This window comes from Coturnix japonica, chromosome 3 (genome assembly GCF_001577835.2).
Source record: "Coturnix japonica isolate 7356 chromosome 3, Coturnix japonica 2.1, whole genome shotgun sequence".
Lineage (NCBI taxonomy): Eukaryota > Metazoa > Chordata > Aves > Galliformes > Phasianidae > Coturnix > Coturnix japonica.
Genome location: NC_029518.1, coordinates 12,355,851 through 12,382,057, shown reverse-complemented (window position 1 = coordinate 12,382,057; position 26,207 = coordinate 12,355,851). Strand labels below are relative to the sequence as shown.

The 26,207-nt window shown below is 38.9% G+C and overlaps 1 protein-coding gene across 3 annotated transcripts in view; it reads left to right on the top strand.

Moving 5' to 3' along the window:
• Nucleotides 1–26,207, top strand: part of PLCB1 (phospholipase C beta 1) — a 345,117-nt gene that overhangs the window by 292,836 nt on the left and 26,074 nt on the right. Inside the window, exon 32 of one of the 3 annotated variants that reach the window (XM_015857086.1) lies at nt 25,350–25,373. The exons of the other annotated variants lie outside the window; for them this stretch is intronic. Within the exon in view, the coding sequence (XP_015712572.1) occupies nt 25,350–25,373 (24 nt within the window). The remainder of the gene's footprint in view (nt 1–25,349; nt 25,374–26,207) is intronic. 3 annotated transcript variants of the gene reach the window in all.

Below are 26,207 nucleotides of genomic sequence, written 5' to 3'. Positions count from 1 at the left end.
GAAAATCACAGGAGTTTTGCTGCTGTTTTTAGAAACTGTAAAAAATAACTGCACCAAGGACAGGTTGTTGCTTTGAGATACATTTATTTCCCCACCAGTCTTGACAGTACTGAATCTAGTGGGGGAAGAAAACTCCCTGTACATCATCCGTAATGGAGAGAAAGTGCACTCCCAGCATCTCAGCTGTGTCAGTGTGTGCATCGTGGGTATAGCTCTCCGGGGTCTGGCAGCCTTCCTTAGTCAGCAGCAGAATAGTGGCGAAGGGATGCAAGCAAGCTGCTCCTGGCTTGCTTGCTCTTGGAAGATTAGTTTTCATTAAATTTCTCCTATGACTCATTTCTAACAAATCAGCATTTTCTGGCAGAAGTACATTACGTTAGCTGTGGATCCTAGCATATAGGTTTAACTGTGGTGACTCAGTACATTTCCTTTTACTCAGCCATTTGATGGTAGAAAGAACTTCTTGCCAAGCTATAGCAGAGTGTGACTAAGCACATAAACTGCAGCTAAGAACTGTAAACGATCTCTTTTAGCAAGTCCTAGTGATTTGTAGGCTTTGTGTGGAATAAGTGGTTGTGTCCAGGAAGGTGAAAACTAATCCAGAGATGGTGAGATATGGAGCCTGGCTAAAGGATGCTCAGTGCTTTTAAGCCCTTGTAACTCTGACCTTTCTGAGGATCCAGACATTGTTTGTAGGAAAATTATCATGAGAATTGTGAAAGTTGGTAGTTTTTAGTTCTTCCATCACCTGTCCCCACAAAATTGTTTCAGAGTTTAGATGATCATCTAATGGAAAGAATTCCTTTTCAAACCTACCAAATATGGGACAGCAAGTTGCAGTCCTGGTTAATTTCTTTTTCCTCTTTCCTCTTGTACTTTCCACATTCCTTGGTTTTAAAAACTCCCCCACTGTCCTGCACTGACCTTCCTTTCACAATATATTGTTTCTTCTTATACTCTCTACTTGAATGTCCTTTACTTATACTTTGTTTCTTAAACTCTTTTCTTCCTCTCTCTCTTTGCCATCACTTGCTGCTATTAAATTTCAAGGAGCATCTACAGGAACTCATAGGAATAGTGTTTCTTTCAGATTACAAGACTAATTAGAATAAGAAACCTGAAGGGAATAGAGCTGACATGTTCTGCGTGTCTGTGAACTTGACTGTGTACCTGGGATACATTCCAAAGTCATCCATCAGGTGGAAGATGACATGCAGAAGCTTCAAAGGTGTATGAAAAAGTAATTCATAATTACACATAAGCACTCAAAAACTGGGTGATGTAATAGGAAGAGTAATATTTAAAGCGAAGTAAATGGAAAAAAAATGAAACTGAAACCAGAAGACAATAGAAAACAAAGATGAAAATGGGTCTATAGAATTAAGGTTCAAAATTGAGAGTGGTTGAAGACTTAAGAGAGAGAAAATAAGAAATACAGATGGAAAAATCTGTACTGGGGAATGGAGTTTAGGTTCTTGGTTCCTTTCCCATTTTTACAATTTTTGTTTTTTATCCAGTCCAACACAGCAAAAATGCAATGAAATTGCATCTAGCAAAGTGACAATCTTGACTTCTGTGCTCAGTAGACTGTGAGGAGTAAGCACAGCGAGTTTTATTCTGATGAATCTTGAGTTCAGTTGTATGGGAAATTGGTAATCACAGCCTGAACCTCTGATTAATCAGCTGATGCAAGTGTTGGGTCAGCTGTGAGAGCACAGGTGAGAGTAATTTAGCTGTGCTCCTGGAAGGGGTGGAGCTTGACTCCACCTCCTCTAGACCTCATTTAAGGGCTGACCACCACTAAGGCAGCATCTCTTGGAGGTTGCTCCCTGGTGGAGATCGCCTCAGCATTTCCCAGTGATGGCATCCATATCAATGAGTTTTTCCTCATAAATAACCTTTTGAATATCTGTTACCATCTTTGTTACCATCCTTGTATTATTCCACCTTTCATCAGTAATGTCAAGTTTATGCAACAGCATGCAGCCTATATTCTGCTGCAAAGTACAGCTCTTGCTTGTGTTCTGATTGACAGTGCTCCACTGGTGCACTTATAATCACATGGGGAGGAAATGGACATTTATAATTTTGCTGTGGAGACTGAGGCCAGGGCAGATGGTGGATTAAGTATGGATTGCTTAGACCTTGTGATTGCTGACCTTGGTGTGGAGATTAATGGCAGGTTTCTAATAAGGAGAAGGGCCACTAGACCCCATAGCAAGTGCACTAGATAGGTGGGCAGGGAACTGGACAGTGCTGCACTCAGTTCTCTAGGGATGTCAAGCTAATTGCCAATAATTTGTTGGTTGTTCTGAATTCTTCATTGTGTTGAGTCTGCTTTGTTACGTTCTGCAGGCATTGTTGGACATTTTAACTGCTGGACCAAATGCAAAGGATGCCATTAGTTAACTACAGATGTGTTCCTAGAGGGAGGGTCTAAAGGGCAAGTACCTTCTGTCTGTCTTGTAGCCTAGTATTGTAATTACTGAGACTTGGAAGTGGACTGTTTGTTAAATAGTGTATTCCTTCCTCCAGAATGTAATCCCAGTGCATTCAGAGTTGGAATTTGCAAAACAGTGTCATGTGGGGTGGAGGGAAGTAATCTGCTTACATCGGAACTTATGTCATTTCCTTCACTGTCTGTCTTTGTCTCCATTTGTAGAGGAATGGCATTAGCTCCAGAGATGGAGATGCCTCTTCCCAGTTGCTTTGTAGCACAGCAATTTGGCCTTTTTCCAGGTGCACAGAAGGAAGCTGTGCCTTTTTAAGCAGAGCACGAACTGAGCATCACAAACATAGGAGTACTGATAAAAAGCTCATAGCATCAATATCTTTCCTGTCCTTGCATTATCTCACATACCATCTCCTTTGCTGTGCTTTTGTTTGAAAAACCCGAACAGAAAGTTTTCAAGTTAAAGACTGAATTTCACTGAATTCAACCCTGAAGGTTTTGGGGTTTGTTTGTTTGTTTGTTTTTAATGTAATATCACCTGCTTAGTGTGCTGGTGGCCTTCTAGAAAGACAGTAAATGAAAACTACAGAGAAAGAATTTAATTCACCTAGCAGGAGCATTCATTGGCAGCAAATACAGCCAAATGACATGAGGAAAAGGACCTTGGGAATATGTTGGTGGGGGTTAAAAGTATAAAGCCACGCTGATGTGGTTTGATATGCCCAGGAGAAGACAAACCACGGCACTAAACATTCGTGTATGCTTTGCATAGCTTAGGAAGGAGCTTGTGCTTGAGCATGTCCAGGAGTGATTAGCAGATCTGTGGAAAACTCAAGACTAACCTTCTAGCTCTAATGCATAAATTAGAAAACATATATAACCTTTATCTCTGTTTATCCATGTAAAACTTCTCTACTGCTCCTGAATTGTTAGGGATTTGTTAGGTTAAGCACACCTGAGATTAGATAATAAGAAGCACATAAACACAAATTAGATAAGAAATATAGGAAAATGTCATGAGAAGGGTGTTTCATTGTAAACGAGCTTCTAGCTAAATCCTCTTTTCGGCGGTCTGTGTAAATAGCAATGACTGTTCTCTTCAAGGAGAGAGTCATGGCAGTGCTTATACACTTGGAAGTACTTGTTTCTGAATACTCTCACGGGGAAAGAGTTGAAACATTTATTTTCTCGCTCTAAAGGTTGACATATTGCAAACCAGGGAGATGGACTGGCAGGGGAAGTGAGAAGCGAAGCATCAAAATGTCACTGTACATTTGTTATGTATGTGGCTTCCCAATTAATGCATAGGCTAGTCCATTATGGGATAAATCGCTACCTCTAGAGCTACATAAACCACTTAACACCTGTCTCTTAGTCAAATCTTCACTCTTGTTTTTTGTGAATGCCTATTATGATAGATTGAAAACAAACATTCTTTTTCTTCCTATCTCTTTCCTTTATTTTTCTAATTGAAAATTATCATTTGGTTTTGTGTTTACTTATCTGGCATAGCTGCCTCTTGGGGTGATCGAGGTGTTGTGGCCTCCTGCCTTGCTTGCATAGTTACTGACTGTGCAGTGGCCACATGCGGCTGTCCTCTCTGTGGTGATTTACTGACAGTTTTCCTGATGATAAAGGGTATTGTTGCACAGCTTCCACTAGAAGCAGTATTCACCATTAAGTTTTATGGGGGTTTTTCGGGTCAAAATTTCTGTTTCTCCTTCAGATATCTGAGCAAAATTATTGTTTGATGCATAAACCCATAAGAACAGGCAATATTAATAATAGTGTAAAATTATAAGTGTGTTATATAATGTGAGTAGCAACAACGTAGCCTTCTGTTTTATATGAAGAGCTGACTTCAGAGCATTATTTAATCCCACCTCTATTTCCTTTCTATGTTTATGTTTCCCTGAGGAAGTTTCTTGGTTAGGATCATCTGTGCAGCTCTGTACAATGTACTGTTATCATGCAATATAAACCATAAATTCTGTTTTTTAGTACTCTGATTTCCCCTCTTGTGAGTTTCCGATCAATAGCCATAGGAGTCTCCTACTTCTTCCTCAGTATCTTTCAATTAGCCCTCTCAATCCTATTTGCAGCTATTAATGCTCTTCCTGTTTTAGCTCGTCACTCACACTCCAGTCCTTCATACATAAAGCTTAATGTAATTTTTGTAAGAGCACATGTAGAGGCTGCAGTCGTGGTGTTGGTTACCACAATGTGGCTCCTGAGGCTCTGCCTGCCAGGGGAGCCTTCCCACCACAGAGACTACATCACTTCTGTCAGCTCCCTTTACAGCTTAGGAGGAATGGAAGCAATATCCAGCAGCAGTTACATAGTGTATGTTTCTTGCTCATTTCACATAATAGCTTTTAAAAACGTTTCAATTACTTAGCAGCTACCATTTTTGTTATGGGCAATTTTAATACACAGTTAGATACGGATGTTTGAGGCATTCTTTGTGTCATGAACATGGTAATTTGTAAAGAAACAGAACTTATAACTTATTTTTAACTCTCTTATTCTCATCCGTCAGTGAAAAATTAGGTTTCAGCTCCTCAGGGGTTACATTTGGGGTTTATTTCTGTAGAGCTATGAGCAACTGTAGCATTAATCATAGAATCCTCGTAGAATCACAGTTCAGCTTGGATTGGAAGGGATCCACCCAGTCCCATCCCCAGCCATGGGCAGGGCTGCCCCCACCAGCTCAGGCTGCCCAGGGCATGTCCAGCCTGGGCTGGAGCACCTCCAGGGATGGGGCACCCACAGTGCTCTGGGCAGCCTTAATCCACAGAATTGTTGCATATTAATATTGTGAGTCAGGTTTTGGCATGAATGCCCAGTAACCCTTTTGGGAGGCTATTGAGTGAACACACTGAGCAGGAAAGAGTGGTTCCCTTTGTCCTTGTTTTACCTCTCCGTAGACGTTTATTTTCCTGTACATTTTCTTCAATGATTTCCTTTCCCTGGCTTGCACTTTCTCAGGACACTGTTAGAGGCATTGGATTGTCACAGTGCAACAGATGCTGTTTGTATACCTCTGACATATTCACAGGGCTCAAATCAGCTTAAGCTTTCCCTGGGTATCAGCCCATGAGATAAAGTAGATTCTCTGATGCCAGAAGTCAGGCTTTCCCTGTTTCTACCTTTTACTTGTTCTTCCTCAGTTCATAGTCTCTCATTGCCCAACTCTCCTGCAGCTTAAGGTGATGTATAGTTGAATAGTCTTTCTCTGTTGTTGCAAGAGAAAGATGATTTGCTTTAACCTCTGCCACCATGTAGCAACATAGGAATTTGTTTTCAGGCTGTTCTGTACTATTGTGGACAGTCCTTCTTGCCATCCAGGAGACAGCTGTACAGTCAATATTAGTTTCTCTGATAACTGTAGTAAGAACCACAGAAAAACATTTTCTCCAGGTTTTGCTATTTTTACATAGAATAATGTTGGGGGGTTCTTTTTGTTTGGTTTTGTTTTGTTTGGAAATGGATGTTACGGATGTTTTACTATAAATTCCTGATTCAAAGCAATAATATTCAAGCTGCTATCTTATCTTAATTTACAGTATGTGAGATATTACTGAACTTACATGTTTATTGTTTTAGGCTACAGTACTTTAAAAACATTCAACACATCAAGTCAAGGTTGTTGCTATTTCTTTTCTTATAGGATATTTGGGCTTATTTAGAATGATAACTTGATTTCTTAACATGTATATTTGAGAGTACAGTGTATATCTCACCATGTAAATGACTATAGGAGCAGCAGATTAAAATAGCTCTTCATTTTCCTAGCATTGCATGCAGGCTCTTTGGAATTAAAAAATAGATAAAGGTAAAATTATAAACACAAATGATATTTTTAAGTACTTCAGTGAGTAATGCCCTTTTGAAAATGTTACCTGTAATGGCATCCAGATGCCTACTTGCAGTGTTATCACATACATCTTACTGGATGTTTTGAATGTTCACTCTTTTTATTGCTAGAAGATGATCTGGTGCTATAAGCAGCAGATAACCATGGGTTGTAATCATTGCATTCTGCATTTCCAAGAGATGGATTAATTTTATTTAGTGGCTGAAATCGTTTCATCCTATTTTTACTTCTTCTTTTTTATTATTTTTTTTTTTGCAATCCCATTTACCATGTCATTAATAGACACTGTTGGTGTTTTTGAGGAAAACTATTGTTGCTTCGCTTGGTATTCTGTACCAGTGATTCTTTTAGCATCCTCTCTTGAAAATAATTGCCATTGTATCATTAGGGCTGGATTACATTTCAGCATAAAGGACGTATTTCACTTCCTTGTGTTTTTTTGGATCTTATTCACTATAGATACACAGATGTGGAGTGCATTTGTTAAAATGTAATGCTGCTGCTAACTAGCAGTACAAAATGATGCTGTTACCCAGGGAATATTTTGTTTCTTCCACCTCTTGCTGTTTTCATGGATTTGTGCAAATAAGTTGAAACAACTTGAGAATGGACCAAAAGGGATGCTTTATTTTTTTTCTGCCCGTTTTAGGCTTTCATCTTTCCATATTTCTGTGTTAATTTAAAAGAGTTAAGATAGATTATAAGTCTCATAAATTCATTTGGGAATTAAAGGGGACATGATAAAGAGATGCAAAACTGGAGGTGGCAGGCACTTGTCTCTTCTAAATCAGTGTAGGTATCTGCAGGAAAACCATCTACATGTTCAAGTCCTTTACGAAGCAAGCTGTACTAGGAAGCAATTCACCAAACTAAACATTTTATATGCTTCCTCTCCATGCAGATTAACACATAACTCCTTGGGATTCCAGTAGAATCTATGATACATATTTTGACTGAAAATGGTATTAAATGTGTGGCTTTTAAATATTATCAGCAGATCCAGATCAAACCTCTCTAATTAAGGAGGCAGGCATTGCATTTATGAAGCAAAAGAAAAATTGAGATTATCTTTTCTGACGGATATGAAACTTCCTTTATGTATGAGAAGAACAAATACGGGGTGTCCTCAGTATTTCTGCACCTGATTTTGGTCTGCAAAAAAATCTTTTTAGAACAGTTCTGGGGTTTGGAGTATCTGTTAACAAAGATGCTTTTACTACTAGTAGTAGTACTGCTGTACTTTTGAACTTCTCTATAAACCCCACTAAGCCTTGTACAGAGATTCTCTCGTCCCAGCTGTCCTCTTTCTAAATGACTGCCTACTCCCACCCACAGACTGTGAATGAAACACAATGTGTGTCCTCTGGAAATTTCCTTTCTTTCCAAATGGATAGATAGCAAGCAAATGAAACAGCATCTTTGCTCAAGCAGCCTAAGGTTTTAGTCCTATGTAAGAGAGGAGAGAAGGCAAATATTTTAAAAATATTAGGTTTTTTAAAAAGTACTCTTTAGCATTTAGAAAAATTGAGTCGAGAATAGAAGGGACATGAGTGTATCAGAGAACAAGAAAACAGACAGTTTGTGAGTAATGTTGTGGAAGGGAATGCTCAGAGTTGCTGGAAGGAGATGTAATTTGGGAGACATAATCAGCTGTTTTGTTGCCTGGCAATACAAAGCAGTGCCAATATGCTCTGAGTGTTTTATGCTGTTCCAGAGGAGCTTCAATTACCCCAAGCATACTGGTGAATGTGAAGTTGGAGTTGAAAGATTTACGATTTACATTGCATGCCTTCAAATCAAAAGGAATAACAATTTACCACTCTATTTGAATTCCTCATTTAATTTTTATATGCAACAATTTCAATGATGAAAAAAAACCACAAGGAAAAAAATGATAAAGGATAACATTAAATGTTTTACACTTGCATCTCATTAATTTATGGCTGTGGTTCTGGAAGGAGAATTAAAAAACATAAATTCAGACTTTAATCATGAGCTTAAATTAAAGCCAACCTTGTTAAGGAGTGAATATTGACATCCTAGGAACCACTCATCATAAGACACAAAGTGAATTTTACATGGCTTATCAACAGCTCAGATTATTTATTTTTTTTCTCAGACTACTATGGGAATAATTATTGCACTTGAAAAAACACCCTTCCATATACTGATATGTACTGTGACAGCCAGCCAGACCCATTACAGAAGCACTTCTTATCTGTTCACATCTGAACTTCTCTGTTAGCCATTTCTGTTGTGTATCCTCAGCATGGTGCAGCTAAGTGTTTTGACAATTTGAGATATCTCATTACCTTGCAGTGATTACCGGGCTTGAACCTAAGAAATCTGAGGAATGGCTAAATAAGAAAAAATATGTTTTAAGGTGAAGGAGATATGTCAGATTTCATCTGTCTGTTTGCTTGTGTGCACAACTCAGAAGTAAAGGGATGCATCTCAGTATTGCTCTCCTGTTTTGCTGCTCAATGCAGTTAGAATAACCGTTGTGTTCCTGTTGCCCAGGATCTGCTTAGCTTACAAATCTCTCTGAAGCAGCTTGTACATAGACAAGAAGAAACCCAGAAAAATGTTGGTTGCAGTTGCTGTTTGCCCATTAGGCAGCACTGCTTTAGTGACAATGGAAAGAAAAAGGCAGAGGCTTTAAAGTACAAAATGGCACGTTGTGTGGAAATTGAATCTCAATTTCAGAGGCCTGTGAGAGTTTCAGTTCCCGAAGTGCTTGCTGCGAGGTGCTCGGCACAGAGCCAGGTGGCAGCTGGATAGTGGTGCTCAGGCCCTGCTCACTGGCTCTGCCAGGGCATAAATTAAGGTCATTCCCCATTGCTTACAAAGGCAAGTGTTACTGCTTCTTCAAGCAGAGTTTCACAGCAGTGATGCACCGCTGCGGAACACAGCTGATGGTAAATGATGAGGTATGAGAGGGGAGGGAAGCGTGGGTGATCAAGGTTGAACCTGACTGCAATTGTGCTTCCAGGGAAACAGTCACAGTGCTTTTAAGTCCCCAGGAACAGCTTCACAGACAGTGGAGAAACAAAATGAAAGGAATTTTGAAGCAGTGTTTTTGACTTTAAAATCTTATGTAGCTGAAAATACATGGTAGACTCTGGCTTTCAACTCTGGAATTCATTCTGCTGCTGTTTTAGAGGAGGCAAAAACTGTGCTTTCTAGTCTGCACTGATTTTCCTCATTTGCCTTCATCCATTACCACCCTTTAGTTTTGGTTTTTCTTGTAGACTCACTGACCTATACTTTGCTCCAAGTACATTCTTCCAGAGTCTGGTTTTGATTGTGTCCTTATTCTGCTCTCAGACAGTTCCAAATTGGGAGCTGTTTGAAATTACTGCTTCTTGGCTATAGGATTTCAGGCATCTATTTTCTTCTGGCTTACTCCTCATTATAACCCTAAAAGCTCATCTAGACTTGTGGTCAAGAGTGCAGCTATGAAAAGAGCTGGCATCAAGCTTGACAGCTTTGTAGCAATTGATCATGTGAGTTAAAAATTGGTGAAGAGCTCTGTTTAGCTGCAGTGTGATTAACAGAGCAATGCCATGTAGCATATGTCCAAGCTAAGATTTTGAATATCATAGATCTTTGTGCTCTTATGAATTAATTTAGATATTCTATGTGGTACTTTTCAGTAAAAAATTCTCCAGTGCACCATAATGGCAAGAGTTTCTCTTGGTCTTTGGCCAGTATTATATTAAGTGACCACTTTTAAGGTCATTCTTGTAGTCACCACGTACAAAAAGGAGTTCAGCCTCAATTGATTGATTGTGTACTTTCAACAGCACTTCAGATATTCATACTTCTAATTTTGGATTTGTGTTCTGTTCCTTAACTAAAGAGCTGCCCGGAGTTTGATCCATCCTTCTTTTTCAAAACAAAACAAAGAAATAAAACCACACACAGACACACACAAAAAAAAAGAAGCCAGCACCTAAACAGTGCACCAACACAAATAGAACTGTCAGTTGTATTGCTATTCCTTGTTTACTTCAATTCCATACTATTTAAGGCATTTTTCTGTTTTGTGATCGCTTAGTGATGGTCTCAAACCACAGCTGACTGATAAAGCTAATGATAGTTCCTAACATATTCTGTACCTCTGAGAATGTGATTAAAATGTAATGTCTAATGCCCATCTAGTAACCTCAACTTACCACTCTTATCTTTATTCTGAACTCAAATCTAGCAGAACAGAACAATGAAAGGCAGTTACAACTAAACCTAAAAGTGGGTGAGGTTTTACGAGTAAAAGATTTTGTCTGCACCAGGTTTACAGCAAGCATAATCTTGTTAAAGATCATCAGAAAGCACTCAGGTCTGCTACAATAGTTTTGCTGTTATTTACCATTACAAATTTTGAGGGCAAAATTCAAAATCTCAGGTAATGATTTCACTCCATTAAATTTAATGCAGTTTTTATCCAATCCACTTCAATCCACATTATTAAAATGTTAATATCCCATCATTACAAAATTTGGAAAGAATATAACAATATAATGCTTATCTGCTGGGGAACTGTGTGCCAGTTTCCTTTTCCTCTGTGATCTCTAAAGCAAGACACCACACCAACAGATGTTTTGTACACTAATGATAATTGGAGTGAGGGAATAGTTAAGCTTTTCTCATACTTCCTTCATACATTGCAGGCTTTCTTTTTTCATGGTGGGCACCAGTAACAAATAGTCATGAGCTCATGAATCCCTTAAAACTGTGTCATGTTTGCTGGTGCTGCTGACACAAGCTGCCCACGGAGCAGTGGAGTCACTGTCCCTGGAGGCGTTCAAGGAATGTAGAGACGTAGCCCTGAGGGACATGAGTGGGCATGATTGGGGTGGGTTGGTGGCTGGACACAATGATCTTAGAGGTCTTTTCCAACCTCAGTGATTCTGTGATTCTATGTCAGTGAGTAACAGACCCCCTCAAAAGATTCTACTGCACTTGGCAGTTGCAGATGTTACTTTTTAACATGAATCTATGAATATAGACCATATTTAAACATTAAGCTACAGCACACGCAGAGCAGTTGCAAATTGCTGTTTAAAGACTCTAATGAGTAAACAAGTATGATTTTTACTAAATGTATCGCTTTTCCTTGGGACAAGACTGTCAAAAGAAAACCATTTGCCTCATAGTATTCTTAACATAAATATAACAATTTGGGTTTTCTATAAGAGAATTAATTTTTAAATTGAACTAAGGGAAAAAAATATCGATGGACTTCATAGTAAAAGCAAGTCTGGGGATGCAACTTCTAATGAAGCATCTGTTTACTTTGTTCCCATTTAAGAACCTTCTCATCAGTCATGTTTGTTTTTAAGCATCTCACTTAAAACTGCAGGCTTTTCCAAGCACAAACCATCTCCAAGCATAGCATAGTGTCACAGACACCTTTGTCTCTTTCCCACGCAGCAGCAAATTAAACAGGAGCTTTTGACCCTCCACAGGCTTTAAAGCTGTAAAATAATCAGACCCACCAAAGGAGAATGATGCTCTCTACTAAACAGACCCAAGAGAGAGCTATTTGGATTCACTTAATCTGTGCTTTCGGGACTGGGTTGTGTTTGTTATTACACTGCACAGCCCTAATAGACACAAGACACTGGAATTTTTAATCAGATGTAGGCAAGTGTTATCTTTGCTATGTTATCATGTTTGATGTCTAGCAACTAGGAAAATAATAATGTGTGCTCATAAAGAGTGTTCTTACTGCATGACAATCAGGTCATCTCCTGGTTCTTGGGCAGATCTCTGACTCTGCAAAGCTGTGAGAGCTTTACTGTGGGTTATGGGGTATATGCAGCCTTACATTCTAAGTGGGTCACTGGCCACAGCTAAAACAGGCTTTCTGCTGTGCATTTACTGCCTATAATTGAAGGCATGCTTTATAAAAAGATAGACACAAAACAGACTGTGGAAGCAGGTCCATCAGATGGACATAGCGCCAGGATCTAAACTTGTGCCATAAGGGCCAGTTTCTGCTAAAGTCTGAGGTCAATGTGCTCAGGATAAAAAACACTTCATTTTTGTGTGATAATCATAAGCATTTTAAAAATGTCATTCTTCTCTGGACAGTAGAAGCTCCAATTTACACGAAATTTGAAAATTTGGCTTTGAAATTTGGGGTTGGACTTCCTTTGATTTAAAAAGAACATGGGATTTACCTGAGTTTTAATTTTAAAGGATACTGGGGATGCCTTGTATTTTTTCCAGAATGAACTGTTGTGACTTCCTCAATTGTTACATAAATTCTAATTTTCTTAATACCTACTTTGAATACTGTATGCATGCATTTTCTCTCTCCAACCTTTAACTGTGGCAAAGTAACAGAACTCAGTGAAATACCACTTCCCTGGGTAAACCCCTTTTCTCTCAACGACTGTAATGTCCTTTCAAGGCAACTTTTGAGTCTCAGAGGGGCAGGGAACTTCTTGGTAAAACTGTGTCTGGACATGCGGCAAATACCATGGGCAAAGCAGGGTCGAAATGTTTGTGTTTGATTCCTCCTGTGCTTCCACCAGTGAGCAACAGAGCCTTCCAGAGCTCTGGAGATAGGTGCTAGACAAAATCAGGCTTACAAGAGCTGTAAGTTGGAGCAAAGCTTCTCGGGGGATGGCCCTTACTGTGTTTGGTACACTTCAGCCTCAGTTAATGACTACATTTAGACTGTATTCATCAGGAGAGTCTGAGAACACCAAATAAGATATATCTATGCATCTGGGGCTTACTCTTCATTTTTTATTCAGTAATAAACTGTTCAGTTCACCGACCAAATCTTATTGTAGTCAGTGTCCAACCATTTATTTGTATTTATGCTGTCTTAATAATCACCCCAGTAGCACTGACTGCACTAGGATGATAACATTGCCACTCCCTGTGTTTGACTTTCACTTCTCATTTTCTCCAGGCATGATGATATTGATATTTGATGGGACATTTTTCAGTTTTTTTTATTTCCTCCTCAGTGTATAGAACGTAGGTCTCTCCAAAAGTAATGCTTCCTACTTAAACAGTTGCAAAGACCACACTAACACTATTTCATAGAGCAAATGCTCAGCTATAAAACTATTTTTTGACATAGTCACCACCATTAACTATGCATTTTCACCAGCAGTGAACAAGAGCCTGCATGCCATGCTTATAAAAATCTGCACTAGAAGACCAACATCAGATGCCATTTTGTCAGCCTCTCTGCTATCATAGCACCAACATCTGTTTCTGACATTGTGGGCCTACATATTAAAACAGTAGGCATTACTTTCAGAGCAGACCTCGTATAACATTAAATTTGGTTTTCTGCAGTGTTTTCAGTTTCTACTTTCCTTTCTTTTCTCATAGTCTGGAGAAGGGGATTCCTATTTTGAAAATAGTTGGGTTTTCTTTGAGAAGAGTTCTTGAGATACGTCCGCCTAGCTTCATACACCATGCTAAGCTCTCCTGAGGTTCTGGCTGTGAACTTTCACAGCAGAAGCTGCTGAGTGCTCAGGACTTTTAGCAGTTTGGCTTCTTTTAGAGGTGCCAAGTGCTTGAAAATATGCCAAAGCAAAGTAGATTGAAAACTGTTGTGGAGATCAGTTTGGAAATGAAAAATGTTCAGGATTGAAATTTGTGTTGATGAGTACTTTGCAAGGAACTTGAAACTTAGAAAAACTTCAGCAAGACAGGGGGCAATCTTTAAATATTAGAGATCAGAACCAGGCAGGGCTGTTTGAAGGTGGAAATTATTTTCTCTGTGGCTGCTTTGTACAGGATATGGTAGTAGCTGAGGGCAGAGGAAGCTGAAGGTCTTAGGCAATGTCCGGTCTGATTCATTCTGGTAGTTACCACGTACCTGAAGCCCTTAGCACTGTGGAGGATCTGGCCTACAATGACCAACATAATTTCTACTATTCTTGCGTATCTTGCTTCATTGTAGATGAAACAAAAATTAGTTTGTCCCACTTATACCCATGAATGTATATCAGACTTTGAGCATGGATGGAGAATGTCCCCGTGACTTTCCACATTGCTAAATAGAAACCCTACATGAATTTTGTTCCATGTTTTCATTCTTCTCTATGGCTGATACTTTACAGTTGTCATTATTAGTTTAAGTGGAGACAGCATGAGAATGTTTGGCTGTTCACAAGATGAACCAGTGTTGATACGTAAAGCAACAACTTGTAATTACTTTTGAGAGTGCCTTTAGGAAATAAGGAAAATGCACTTATTCATTCCTATGTGCTGTTTTAGAAAGAAGTTGGAGGCATCATACTACTTCTCTGTTGGAACAGATGTATCTGGTATGCAAAATGTACATGCCACATGTGGGCTAACCATGAAACTAAATTAAAATTTTAATCAAAGTCTCCATGCTTTTATGAAGTATTAAACAGCAGATTGTTAGGAGTGTAAGTAGGTCACACATTGTGTTGAGCGATTGTGCTTTGTCCTTAGCCATCTGGCAACATGAATCAACGTCAGCTGGATGCAAATATAACTCTGCAAAGGTGACCTTGGTAACAGGATTGGTCCATTGAGCAGAGACTATAGGAGGGTTACCTGCAATCGCAAGTATATATTAAGGGAAAATCCAAAAGCAGAGTTTCCTGGTTCTAGAAATCTCTTCAAGCGGTGCTGCTGGTTAGGCAGCCTGCTGTTTGTCAGTGGTAGCTACATTTAGTTTCAAATCGGGGAGCACCTTAATCGCTAATATAAACCTAGATTTCAGCGGGTGATAGAGAATCCACTGAAATTGTGGTTGATGTAAATGAGGCGGAAGACACCAAATGCAAACAAAAATGATTCCTTATGGTCAGTTGCTGTTAAAAAGAAAATCCAGGTGCAGGATGTGTTTCTGAGGAAACTTAGTTTTTGAAGTGCTCCGTTTTGAGCATAACCCAGCAAATAGACAATACCTGTAGCTCAATTGAAATGATACTATCAAGACACATCTATTTGTGGGTCTGAAATCTAAAAGGAACAAAACATTCCGAGAGGAAAACATTTAATAATAAATAACAAAACTTCCCTATGTTGCTTCCAACTCAAAACAGTGAAGCATTTTCCATGCATTAAAGGTTTGCTGGATGCACAGTTAACTCTGTATTTCACTGCCTTACTTTAGGTGTCAGTGTTTGAAATCTTTGGCCTAAACATCTTTCATAGTGACATGTCTGCATGGCAAAATTAGAATCCGGTTCTGATGGTTCCCAGTCCTGTTCTGAAGCCACTAATCCCACAAAGGACTTTTGTGGTCTACTCAAGTTTTTCTGTTTGGTTGCATTTACAATGAAGTCAGAATTTCCCTTGTACTAAAAGTAAAAAATAGGAAAGGCGGATTTATGTATTTCTAGATTCCATGCTATCGACAAAATGAATTTAGCATATGTCAAACCTGCAGCCAAGAGGTTTGCACTTACATTGTCCTGAACAAAGGAAACGTTTTCCTTCTCAAACAGAAGAAACACTCTGAAGTGTGGAAGCCATCAGGTTTCCTCAGCCTGCCTTCCCTGCATTATGACTCATGTGGCTCTTGCGGTTAAAAGCACCACTACAAAATGAAAATACAATGCTGCTGTCTGCACACAAAAATGCTAATTTAAAATGTGTGTTCACATATTGTTAACCAATTGTGTTCAAAACTTGGAGTGATTCTCTGGTTACAGCTAGGCTCTATTGGAGCTCAGAGCTTAATTATCATTATTTCCGAAAGCATTTTCTGGAACATAGAAATTTTTCTTTTTTCACAGTATGTATCGAGCCACGTTTACTTCTTTTTCTCTCATATTGGAGAAAAAAACACCCAGACCTGCTGCTTAATTCTTGTGTAGAGCTATTGTAAAGCAGTTAGAATGCGAGCAGGTTTTAACTGCATGTTTATACCTTCCCACCATAGAGAATGTCAGACCAACATCCAGTTAAGGCTACAAGAAATGTTACTTTTGGTCAGCTCACCTGAACGCCCTAAGGATTAGAATTTGTTTAGCTATAAGCAGGCTGGTATTATAAAAGAAAAAGCAGCAGATGTTGAAATATTACTGATGATCAGAGGGCTGGAGCACTTCCCCTACAGGGACAGGTTGAGAGAGTTGGGGCTCTTCAGGATAAGAGAAGGTTCTGAGGGGACCTTTTAGTGGCCTTCCAGTACCTAAAGGGGGGCCTATAGGAAAGCTGATTTTTATAAGGGCATATTGCGTCAGGACGAGCAGAAATGGTTTTAAACTGGAGGAGGGTAGCTTTAGACCAGATAGCAGGAGTAAATTCTTTACTGTGAGGGTGGTGAGACACTGGCTGTGGATGCCCCTTCCTGGAGGTGTCCAAGGCCAGGCTGGATGGGGCTGTGAGCAACCTGGTCTAGATAGAGGTGCCCCTGCCTGTAGCAGGGAGTTGGAACAAGATGGTCTTACAACCCAAACCATTCTATGATTGACCTTCATGTAGTCCAAGAGTACTCATCTGCTGAAGATCGCTTCTTCAACATACAGAAAAAGTTAGGTTTAGTACTGAAACTGTTAAAAAGTATATTCATCTGAATTGCCAAGAAGGTTCGCAATAACCCATAGCAAATGACAACTATGGATACATGAAAAATGTAACATCTAATTTTGCTCTAAGCTTTTTCTTTAAATGTAAGGATTATAAATTGACCTACAAATACAGGCTGCCTTGGGTATATCTTGATTTGCGATCAGTGTACAGCATGAGTTATTTTTAGATGAGAAATATCTCTGCATCCACAAAGTGTGGTTATTCACTTGGTATGAATGCACTTGAGAAATAAGTAATTTTACTGTTCTAAAGTGTCTTGTAATCATCTTTTTTGCTCTTTATTAGATTTAAATCTTTCTCCAGTAGTTATGATCCATTCAGTTGGATGAGTGTTTCTGATTGATCACCAGGTCAGACACAGCGATGTGTCTTTTTAGGCTCCCACACATAAGGCTGATGTTCCAACGAAATAACTTGAAAGATGAATAAATGAAATGAAATCTTTGAATCATAGAACATCCAGGGCTGGAAGGGATTCACAAAGATCATGGAGTCCAATTTTTGACTCCACAGAGGACCAGCCAGAATTCAAACCTACATCTGAAAGCGTTGTCCAAACACTTTCTGAACACCAGCAGGCTTAGGGCTGTGACACTGCAAATTTGTACACTGATTTCTAAAGATAAGTCTAAATGACAGACATTTCATAGGATATTACTGGATTCTGGCACAAATTCATAAAGTTGGAACTCCACTGAGACTCTTGTCGTATTCAGAGCAGAACTTAAAGATAAACATAAAACTCGTTAAAGCCATTACTTCTAAGCACTTGTGCATAGCACCGCTTAACACAAACTAACGGGAACAATAACTCCTTAATAATGTAAGAGAACTCTAGAGGAAATGAAATTGCTTACAGATCATGTAAAAATGAGCAGGCATTCAGAATGCCAGAAAACATGCTGTAACACTTGGAGATTGAAAATTTGGATCATTTCCGTTAATACTTGCATAGCTGCATTCTCAACGATTTCCCAGAATCCTAAAACTTTGTGGTTTTAAATAAGATTATTTACAAACCAACTGACTCCAACTTTTAATTAATAACGTTAATTGGAAAATGTCCTTACAAATTAGGTTTCTCCCTGACATGCTTGAAATAAATAAGTTATGATGGAAAACAAGATAGAGATAAATTGAAGCACTGTTTCCAGCTTTCAAAGAGCAGGAACTGGCTGATCTAAATAACAGAAATACATTTCAACCTCTAAATATCAGCATATGCCTTGATATTTACATTGATTTTATCATTATTTAGTTGCATTCTTTTAATAAGAAATGCAGATAAAATAAGTGCTGTTAGAAATATTTTCTTGCATTTGTATCACTTCCCTTTACTTCTGAATTTCAGCAGTTAGCAGTGCTGTTCAGCATCCTCAAAACTGACCCCAGCTGAGGCAGCTCCTCAGAGCTCTGGTAAAGTTGTCAGTTTAAGCAGCTGAAGCACTGCAGCCCCTCTCCTGGCAGAGCTCTGATACACCCTGGAGGGAAGTAGCAACTGACTGTTGGTTCACAATTCCCTTCTCTGAGAGTTTCAGCTGCTGGTTTTGTTGGCTTTCCAATGGTGTTGAAGAGCCTGCATAGATGGGGTTGAAGAGAATAAAAAACGTCACTGTTTGATTAGAGTTCACATGCAATGTATAAGGTCTCACTTGGTGCTTTGATCACCTTGAGAACCACGTGTAGAGGCAGCTGCATCCAGCACTAGCCTAAGCCTTGTGCCGTACCCTTCTCCACAGTCAGTAGAGGGAGATGTACGACCCCCAGCTTGCTTCTGTGTTTATAGTCCTGCCTGCTAATGTAAGCTCCAGTAGGCAGCAGATGATATTAATGTGCTTAATTAATTTAAGCCACAGCAGCTAGAGAGCAGATACAGAATTTGCTCAGCCATGCCTGCAAGAATGGAATAATCTTCAGGAGAGAAAAGGAATATTGCTAGGGATACTGTCTGCCTCAGCTGAGCCAACTTAATTTATCTGTGAATTCGGACTGAAGTCCTCCTTCTGCTAGAGCCTGAGTAAATCTGAAATACGGCAAATGTGCTTTAGCCTCCTTGTACTTTGCTGAAGTAGTAAGGCTCCATCTCTGGTGTGTGTAAATTTGCAGAGCTCAGTGCAGAAACAGAGACCTTAAAATACTTGGTTCTGCAAGGACCCATCACAAAAAGACACTCCTGCCCCAAATGCCTCACAGTTTTCCACCAGATGAATGATGTGAATATCTCTAAAAGGTTAAAGAAAGTCACTTGTGTAATGAAAGGCAACTTGAAGTACTTCTTTCTTATTAAACCTGCTGACCATATGTTCGGCATGACTGTTATGTTAATTGTGCAGCTTTTATATTCTTTGCAATGTGATAAATTTCTCCAAGTACTGCTGTTGAAAAAAACCAAAATCTAAAAAAAAAAAAGATGAACTACCAATAGTTATTTGAATTAAACTTTATCCTGGGAAAAGCAAAATGAATAAGATTTGTCTCAGACCTGGGGAGAGATTAACAATGCTTTGCAGGGAGTAAAGAAAAGGAGGCTTTAATGCAGGGTTTAGGAGAATGTAAGTGACACAGAGAAGACATTAAAGACAGAAGAGAGACAGAAGAGTACCAGGGAGACAGATGCAGTTGTGCACCCCACACCATCACGGCTCTCTTCAGTAGCTACTGTTGTTGAAATCCAACAACACTGTAACAGCAATATACTCATTGGTCAGACATACAGTGACACATTACAGGAGGAGTATCTGCCTTCTTCCACCTTACAAGAACTATGGAAGCTTTTTCAACAGTTAATGCACTAAACAGATACTGCAACCTTAATGTGTGGGATTTCACATGACTCCAGACCTTTAAGGGAAGCCTGACAGGTGGGGTATCAAAGAAAGTGCTAGTAATAAGGTTGGATACTTTTAAACTTCAGATAGTTCTGAAATTGTGAGTGTTCAGGCCTGGTTTTATAAAGCACTGAGATATTTTTGTTTGCCTTTTTAATCTTGTAAGCTTCAATATAGCGTCTTAAAATGCAGAAGTAGCCTAGCATAGCCTGTTCAACCTGGTGAATAAAGAGATCTCCGGTTACTTTTGGTACAAGAATTTTACCTGCTGGCCTGCTATTGCAATAGTTTTCATCCAGGTCTTCTTTCAAGTGCATCAGAGTGGTGCTGCTGAGATGAGCACCTCTGTAGCCTTTGAGAATTAGAAATCTTCCAGTCTGGTGTTTCTTAATGTCATTTTTCCTAACATTTACCAGTTGGAGTTTAGACTCTTAAATTATTCACGAGCACAGGGCTCAGACAACTACCTTATTTGTTTTCATAAAAAAAAAGCTTTAGAAGCGGCTTTGAACGATATGTATGCTCTGTCTGTTGACTTTTGTCTTCTGACAGAGTGCATAAGAAACAACAGGGCTTTGCAAGATTCAATGCAAGTGGAGAGCACTTGATTGCCAGCACTTCATTTGCCAAAGCTCTGAATATATGTCTGTTCAGAAATCTGTGGGGCTGCTTTCTGAAGGGCCTTTTTACATTTTTACATCCTTCATGCCATAACTCAAACTCCTGTTAAAATGCAGTTCAGAAAGCTGGGATTGATTAGATCTCTTTAATAAGAGATCTTTAATAAGCAGATTTTACCTTTTTGCTGTGGAAATCAGGCAGAGATTTTTGGGGAAGAAAAGAGACATTCACAAATAAGCAAAAGCAGTACACTAACTTCCTGTAATTGTGTCTTCTTTCAGTTTATGGTTGTTAGTGGAAAGAGAAAGGGACTGCGTAGCTCTTAGTCTCTGGGAATGTGGTATGGTGATGGAGCCTCCTTTCTGGCCTGGTGGGTGCTGGTTTCCTGATAACTCTGACATTTGAATTAAGGTTTAAATCTCAGGAATGTTAATGCTTAGAAGCAACATACCAAAAGCCTTGGGTGGACTCTTCCTTAGTCAGTACTGCTCCTCTGTATCCATTTCTCTGAACGGTTCCCATGCTTATGTACTCTCCTGCAACCATGTTCCAGAAGTGAAATAATTGGCCTATATCTACCCAGCACAATCAGTAGAAAAAATGTTTATATAATCCTGACAACAAAAGTGTGGGTGGATTAGGTCAAACCCAGATGCCACCTGCAGATATCCCCTTGGCGCACAGCTAGAGTATTATTCTCTTCAAGGCCGGAAAGGGCTGGAATTGAGACAGCAAGGCTGGGTGGTCCCTGTATTTATTGTGCCAAAAAAGTGTTCTGGCCTACTGTGCTCTCAGTTCCTCAGGCTGGAGATAAAAATCACAGTTAAGCCACTCTGCAGTTCTGTAACTTTGAGAAATCTCAGGGAGTGTATCCTACTTTTCCCTCATCACCTGCCCTCACTGTGTCATTGCTTAGTGCAGCTGTTCTTATGAAACTCAGAATAAGTCAGTAAGTCTAGAAATAGTCCACCAGCTGAGTCAATAACACACTGGTTTTGTAGCTAATTCTTCAGAGTTATATGCTGTTTGTAACAGGAAATCCATGATTTTAATTAACAATAAGTAGGAAATAGTCTGCTGTGAATTGATCTTGAACAGGTACTGCTGTACTAAATTAGTTCAAAATAAGCAGAATGTTCCATTGAGCAATTTGATATTAAGGCATCTTGAGTTTATCAGCTGCAGTTACATTATCTGCTAATGCTAACTTTGGTTTCATAAAAGAATGAAGCTGAAATGTCTTCTTAGACACAAATTAATGAGCTTAATATACATTACTAGGCATATGAATAGAAGGGATTTCTCCCACATACTCATGTGGAGGCTAATTGGCATGTGTATTACATCTTAACAAATAAATAGAACTAACAGCAGTTTGTCAAAAAATAAGATTTGTTTATTTTGCAATCATGTAATGTTTAATGAAATTTGGGTAGATGATGTTTTCTTTGGTGTTTGAGAAAAAGATCCTATTATCTCACACTTCATTAGAAAAAGGACTTGGATTCTAAACACTCTTAGGAAATAAATCTCCTTTCACTGCAGAGAAAGCTGTGCAATCTGCTATATTTAACACAGAGAAGGATTTAAAATCGCCTAAGCTATCATGCAAGCTCTTTAAGACAGTACTATGCTATTGCTTTGAGATTCTAACAGTATTAAAATTTCAGCTGCAAGTTTTTATTTCACACCATTTTGCAGATGGGAGAGTTGAGACCTTAGCAGTGAAATGACTTACAGGGAGTTGCAAAGGAAAGCTGTTTGGCAGATAAGAATGTTAATCTACGTAATTAATATGAAGCATTGAATCAGTTTGAGGCATCCTTTTGCTTGATGCTAATCTCAATTTCACTGGCATTTTTCATAACCATTTCAGAGACGCTACTAGAATTACTTTGGGTATGTACTAGTGTGATTTAGAATGATCTTTTGGTACAGGAGAAGAATTTTCTTTGGTCGAGAATCTTCCAAATTTCAGAATCCTTTGTGAAACAGGAACGTCTGCTTCACCATCAAGATCAGAGGGCTTGGTCTTTTACAACCCGAGGATAATTTTCATATAAAATCCATGCATCACTATGTTGCAGTTTAGAACAGTCAAATATTGAGTTACATTTACCAAACCGGGCCAATGAGTCTATTTCTCTAAAAGCATTTGGACTTTACTCTCTTTGACCCTTTGACCCATTTGCTATGAGAACAGAAGACGGAGCCATTGCAGAATACTGTGTCAGTCTCTGTGCTTACAGAAACAACTAGGATAGCTGTTACTTAACCAGGCATCAGTCATAGAGTTCTGGGTTTGGGTGCTATGTACTTCAACTCTTCCCAGTAAAAATACAGTGTATTCTTTCTTGATCTTCTTTGTTTAGCCCATGCCTAATAGGAATCTTTTTTTGCTGTTCTCACCCCTTTGATTGACCGGATTGGAATGCATTTTTTTCATAACTGCTGATGAGCACTAAAATAATCCTTTGCCAACCTGCTCTTCTGGATTCGTGGGTGTCGTCTGACCACCTCTCAAACTAAGGCAAACAGCCAATTACCTTTGCAGAGTGAGAAGTGACATTCAGTGTGCTCTGACCGATGTCAGTAGCAAAATTCAGATTGACTTCGTGTCCTAAATGGGTGTGTTTTGAGATCATCCACTGGGACATTCATAGAATCGTGTTGGCCTCATTAGCATGGCACATTAACTGTTCGTGCTTGACCAGAGGAATATGAACTCTGGAGGAAAGAGCCCTCAGTTGGACTTTTTGTATCTTATTGTCATTTATTATATTAATGGAAATACATTTCTGAGAAATAGGTTTTAATCTCTTGATCTCTGTCCAGCCTGCAAGCTAATAAATGTTGTTCTACATCTAGTAAAGGTGATAGTTATAATGAATCTTGCAGATATAAGTGGATCTTGTATTGAGGCTAGGGATTTCTTTCTTCAGTTGAAAATATATATTCTGACAATCTTTTGGCATTTATGGAGCTGTTTAATAGAAACAGTTGTGTTTTCTTTTTTTAATAATATAACTGAAGTAATCGATCATAAGCAGGAACAGAAAGGTGCTTTTACCCAGGAAGAGAAATAATGCATGTGAAGACTGTTCTTGCAGCAGTTGCATTGTTTGTGTAACTTCAGTGTGAAATTGCAGAGTGATTGGTTTCCTCTGTGTTACTGTTAAACAGCCACGCAAAAGAATTAATCTGAAATAACTTTACTCTTTCACCCAGAGCCGTTCTTTCCTCCTGCATTTCTTCTTCTGTCTAATTCACAGTTCAGTCAGTTATAAATTAATAAGAACTCTACCTGTTCATTGTCTTTGTGATAGAAGATGCAGAGAATTTTTTCTGATCCAAGGAAGATGGGGATACGAGCAGGCTTCACAAGTTACTAAATATGACAAAAGTTGCTACCTTGAATGTTTTTTGTACTGTTTCCATGTTGCCATGAGCTAGATTTTGTCCTAAATGTCTGTTTGTGCAACCCTGCTATAGATTACATCCATGGGAAAGCATGCCCTCTATCCTTTCCTTTCCTTTTTTGTTTTGTTTTGCAATTCAGCCTTCTGTTTGTAGATACCTATATAAAGAACACTTATTTAAAACACATCTGGCATATTATTTTGAAGGTGAACTCTACAGTACACAACACAGCTGCAAACAACTTTTGAAAGGGAGTCATGGCTTAGTAATAACTTAAGCCAGAGCCTCCATGAAGTTCAAGACATTTTGCTTGCTCCATTGATTAAATACTGGGCAGTTTGTACTGTCATCCACATGGCTCCTTTTTTTTTCAGTTAAGAGGCCAGTGAACAGTGCTGGCTTCTTAGCTGCCTGGAGTTTGAGAGGAAGATTTTTCCCCAGTTATCACCAGTGAAGTGGAATCCTTTAGTCAGCTGAGACCTTCGTAGGAGATTTATGGCACTGAAAAAGAAGGAGTTAGGCACAGAGGATCCAAATCTAAATATCTCAAGTCCCTTGGATTGCACCATGACTTACAACTTTTCCATTTGCCTTCACACTACTCTTCAGAATCTTTTCTTCCTTTAACATGGTGAGTTTTTTTGCTGTGCTCTCTGAAAACAGTGTAAGTGTATGCCAAAGGCTGAGCCAGCAGCAACACATGTAAATTGCAGAACAACTGAGAGGAGTGTGAATTATTGATAGAATTAAATGATGTGCTGTGAAGCAGCCCTTGTGGATAAGCAGTGTTCCCTTTTTACTCTTCCTGTTACAATATGCTTTTCTTGATCATCGTTTTTAGTGTTTGAAAAAGATATTTGTAAAGAATACAGTCACATTGCCAATATTCGATGTGAGGTGTTATGTCAGAACAATGTATGGCAGTGAATAGTCAGATTCTGGTCCACCTTTCTATGCACAAACAAGAATAGAACTCTGGGCTTATTGTGGCATGCATTCTTTGTAATAATGTCACAATAAATGAAAGCACACTACAGCTCTTCATGGAATCTTAGAAAAGAGAAAGTATTAAATGCAGCCTTTCTTGTGGCCCAAGTGAGGACACATTCTAAATTATCAGATAAACCAGAATATATTCAATGTCAGTATTATAAAATCTTAAACTTGCTCTGAATGGTACCTTGACTTTCTGCTTTAAAAAGTGTCTCCTGAAAACTACTTGGAAACCAGCCTTCGGTAGGCACTGAATAGCAGATAATGTTTTAACACTTGCCCATCATTAGTGGTGTTCCCATGTGTGTCTGTTGTCTCACTTCTAATATCTACTGCTGTTTGGCTGCCTAGTTATGATTTGGATAAGTATGTATTTTTTCTATGTCGCATTATCCGTACATTAGAGATTTCACAAAAGGCTGCATAGCACAATGTCTGTGCATCCCAAATGATGTTACTCTAGAATCAAGAAGGTGCTTGGGGATTTTAAAGATAATGTGATTATGACAACTATGGTCATGACCTTCAGATTAAAAAACAGTTTGAAAATCAGTGTTCATTTTAATCCCTGTGTTTCTTTCTGATTTTCTTTTTCTTATGCTGCAAGACAATGCCTGGATCTCCAAATCTAGTGAGCACCCTGTGGTAAATATGTGTGTGTAATATATAATATATGTCTGCTACACTAACACCATTTGGATTGGGAAAATCCTAATGGTGCAAGTGCACAGACTATATTGCTAGTAACTGCATAAACAGTACTGGATTTTGAGTGGTTTGTACCCTACTTACAACTGAAGAGTTGTATCTTGTAACCTTGTCATTTCCCATCACTGTGGAATTCATGCTATCTAGATATCTCTGTTAAACTTTGGTGGACTGTGTTTTGAGTACTTGCTGAATAATGAAAGGGAAAATCCTCAGTTTCATTTCATAGAATTGTTTTATCTCTTTTGGATGTTGCTTATTTATTTATTTATTTATTTATTTATGTTTACTTATTTTGAGCCCAATGTTCATCCTCCAGGTAGGTAACATCTGTACCATTACAAACGCGTGCCTACTTTGTGCACCCAAATCCTAGTGTGTCAGTACTAACCAGTACAGACCAGTGGTCACCTGCATGCGGAGTCGACACATTTTCACCAACACATACGTTTCCTTTGCAGGCTGGCTACGTAAGAAAAAGCAATAATACTACACAAAGGAGTTTAGCAAGAGGATTCTCGTTAGTGTTTTCCAAGATTGGCTTAAAGGGAATTTCTAGTCAAATCTTAACGAGGCTTCAGCAGTTTTGAGCTTCACTGAACTAACTGGAATGACATCCACAGTAACAAAATGTTTGTGTGTTGCAAACATGAATGTAATTCTGTAAAAGCAGTTGGAAGTAATGCTTTCTCTGATTTGTTCGTCAGTGGGAGCACAAAACCAATGAAGTGTAGAGATCAAAGGAACATAAAAGCAA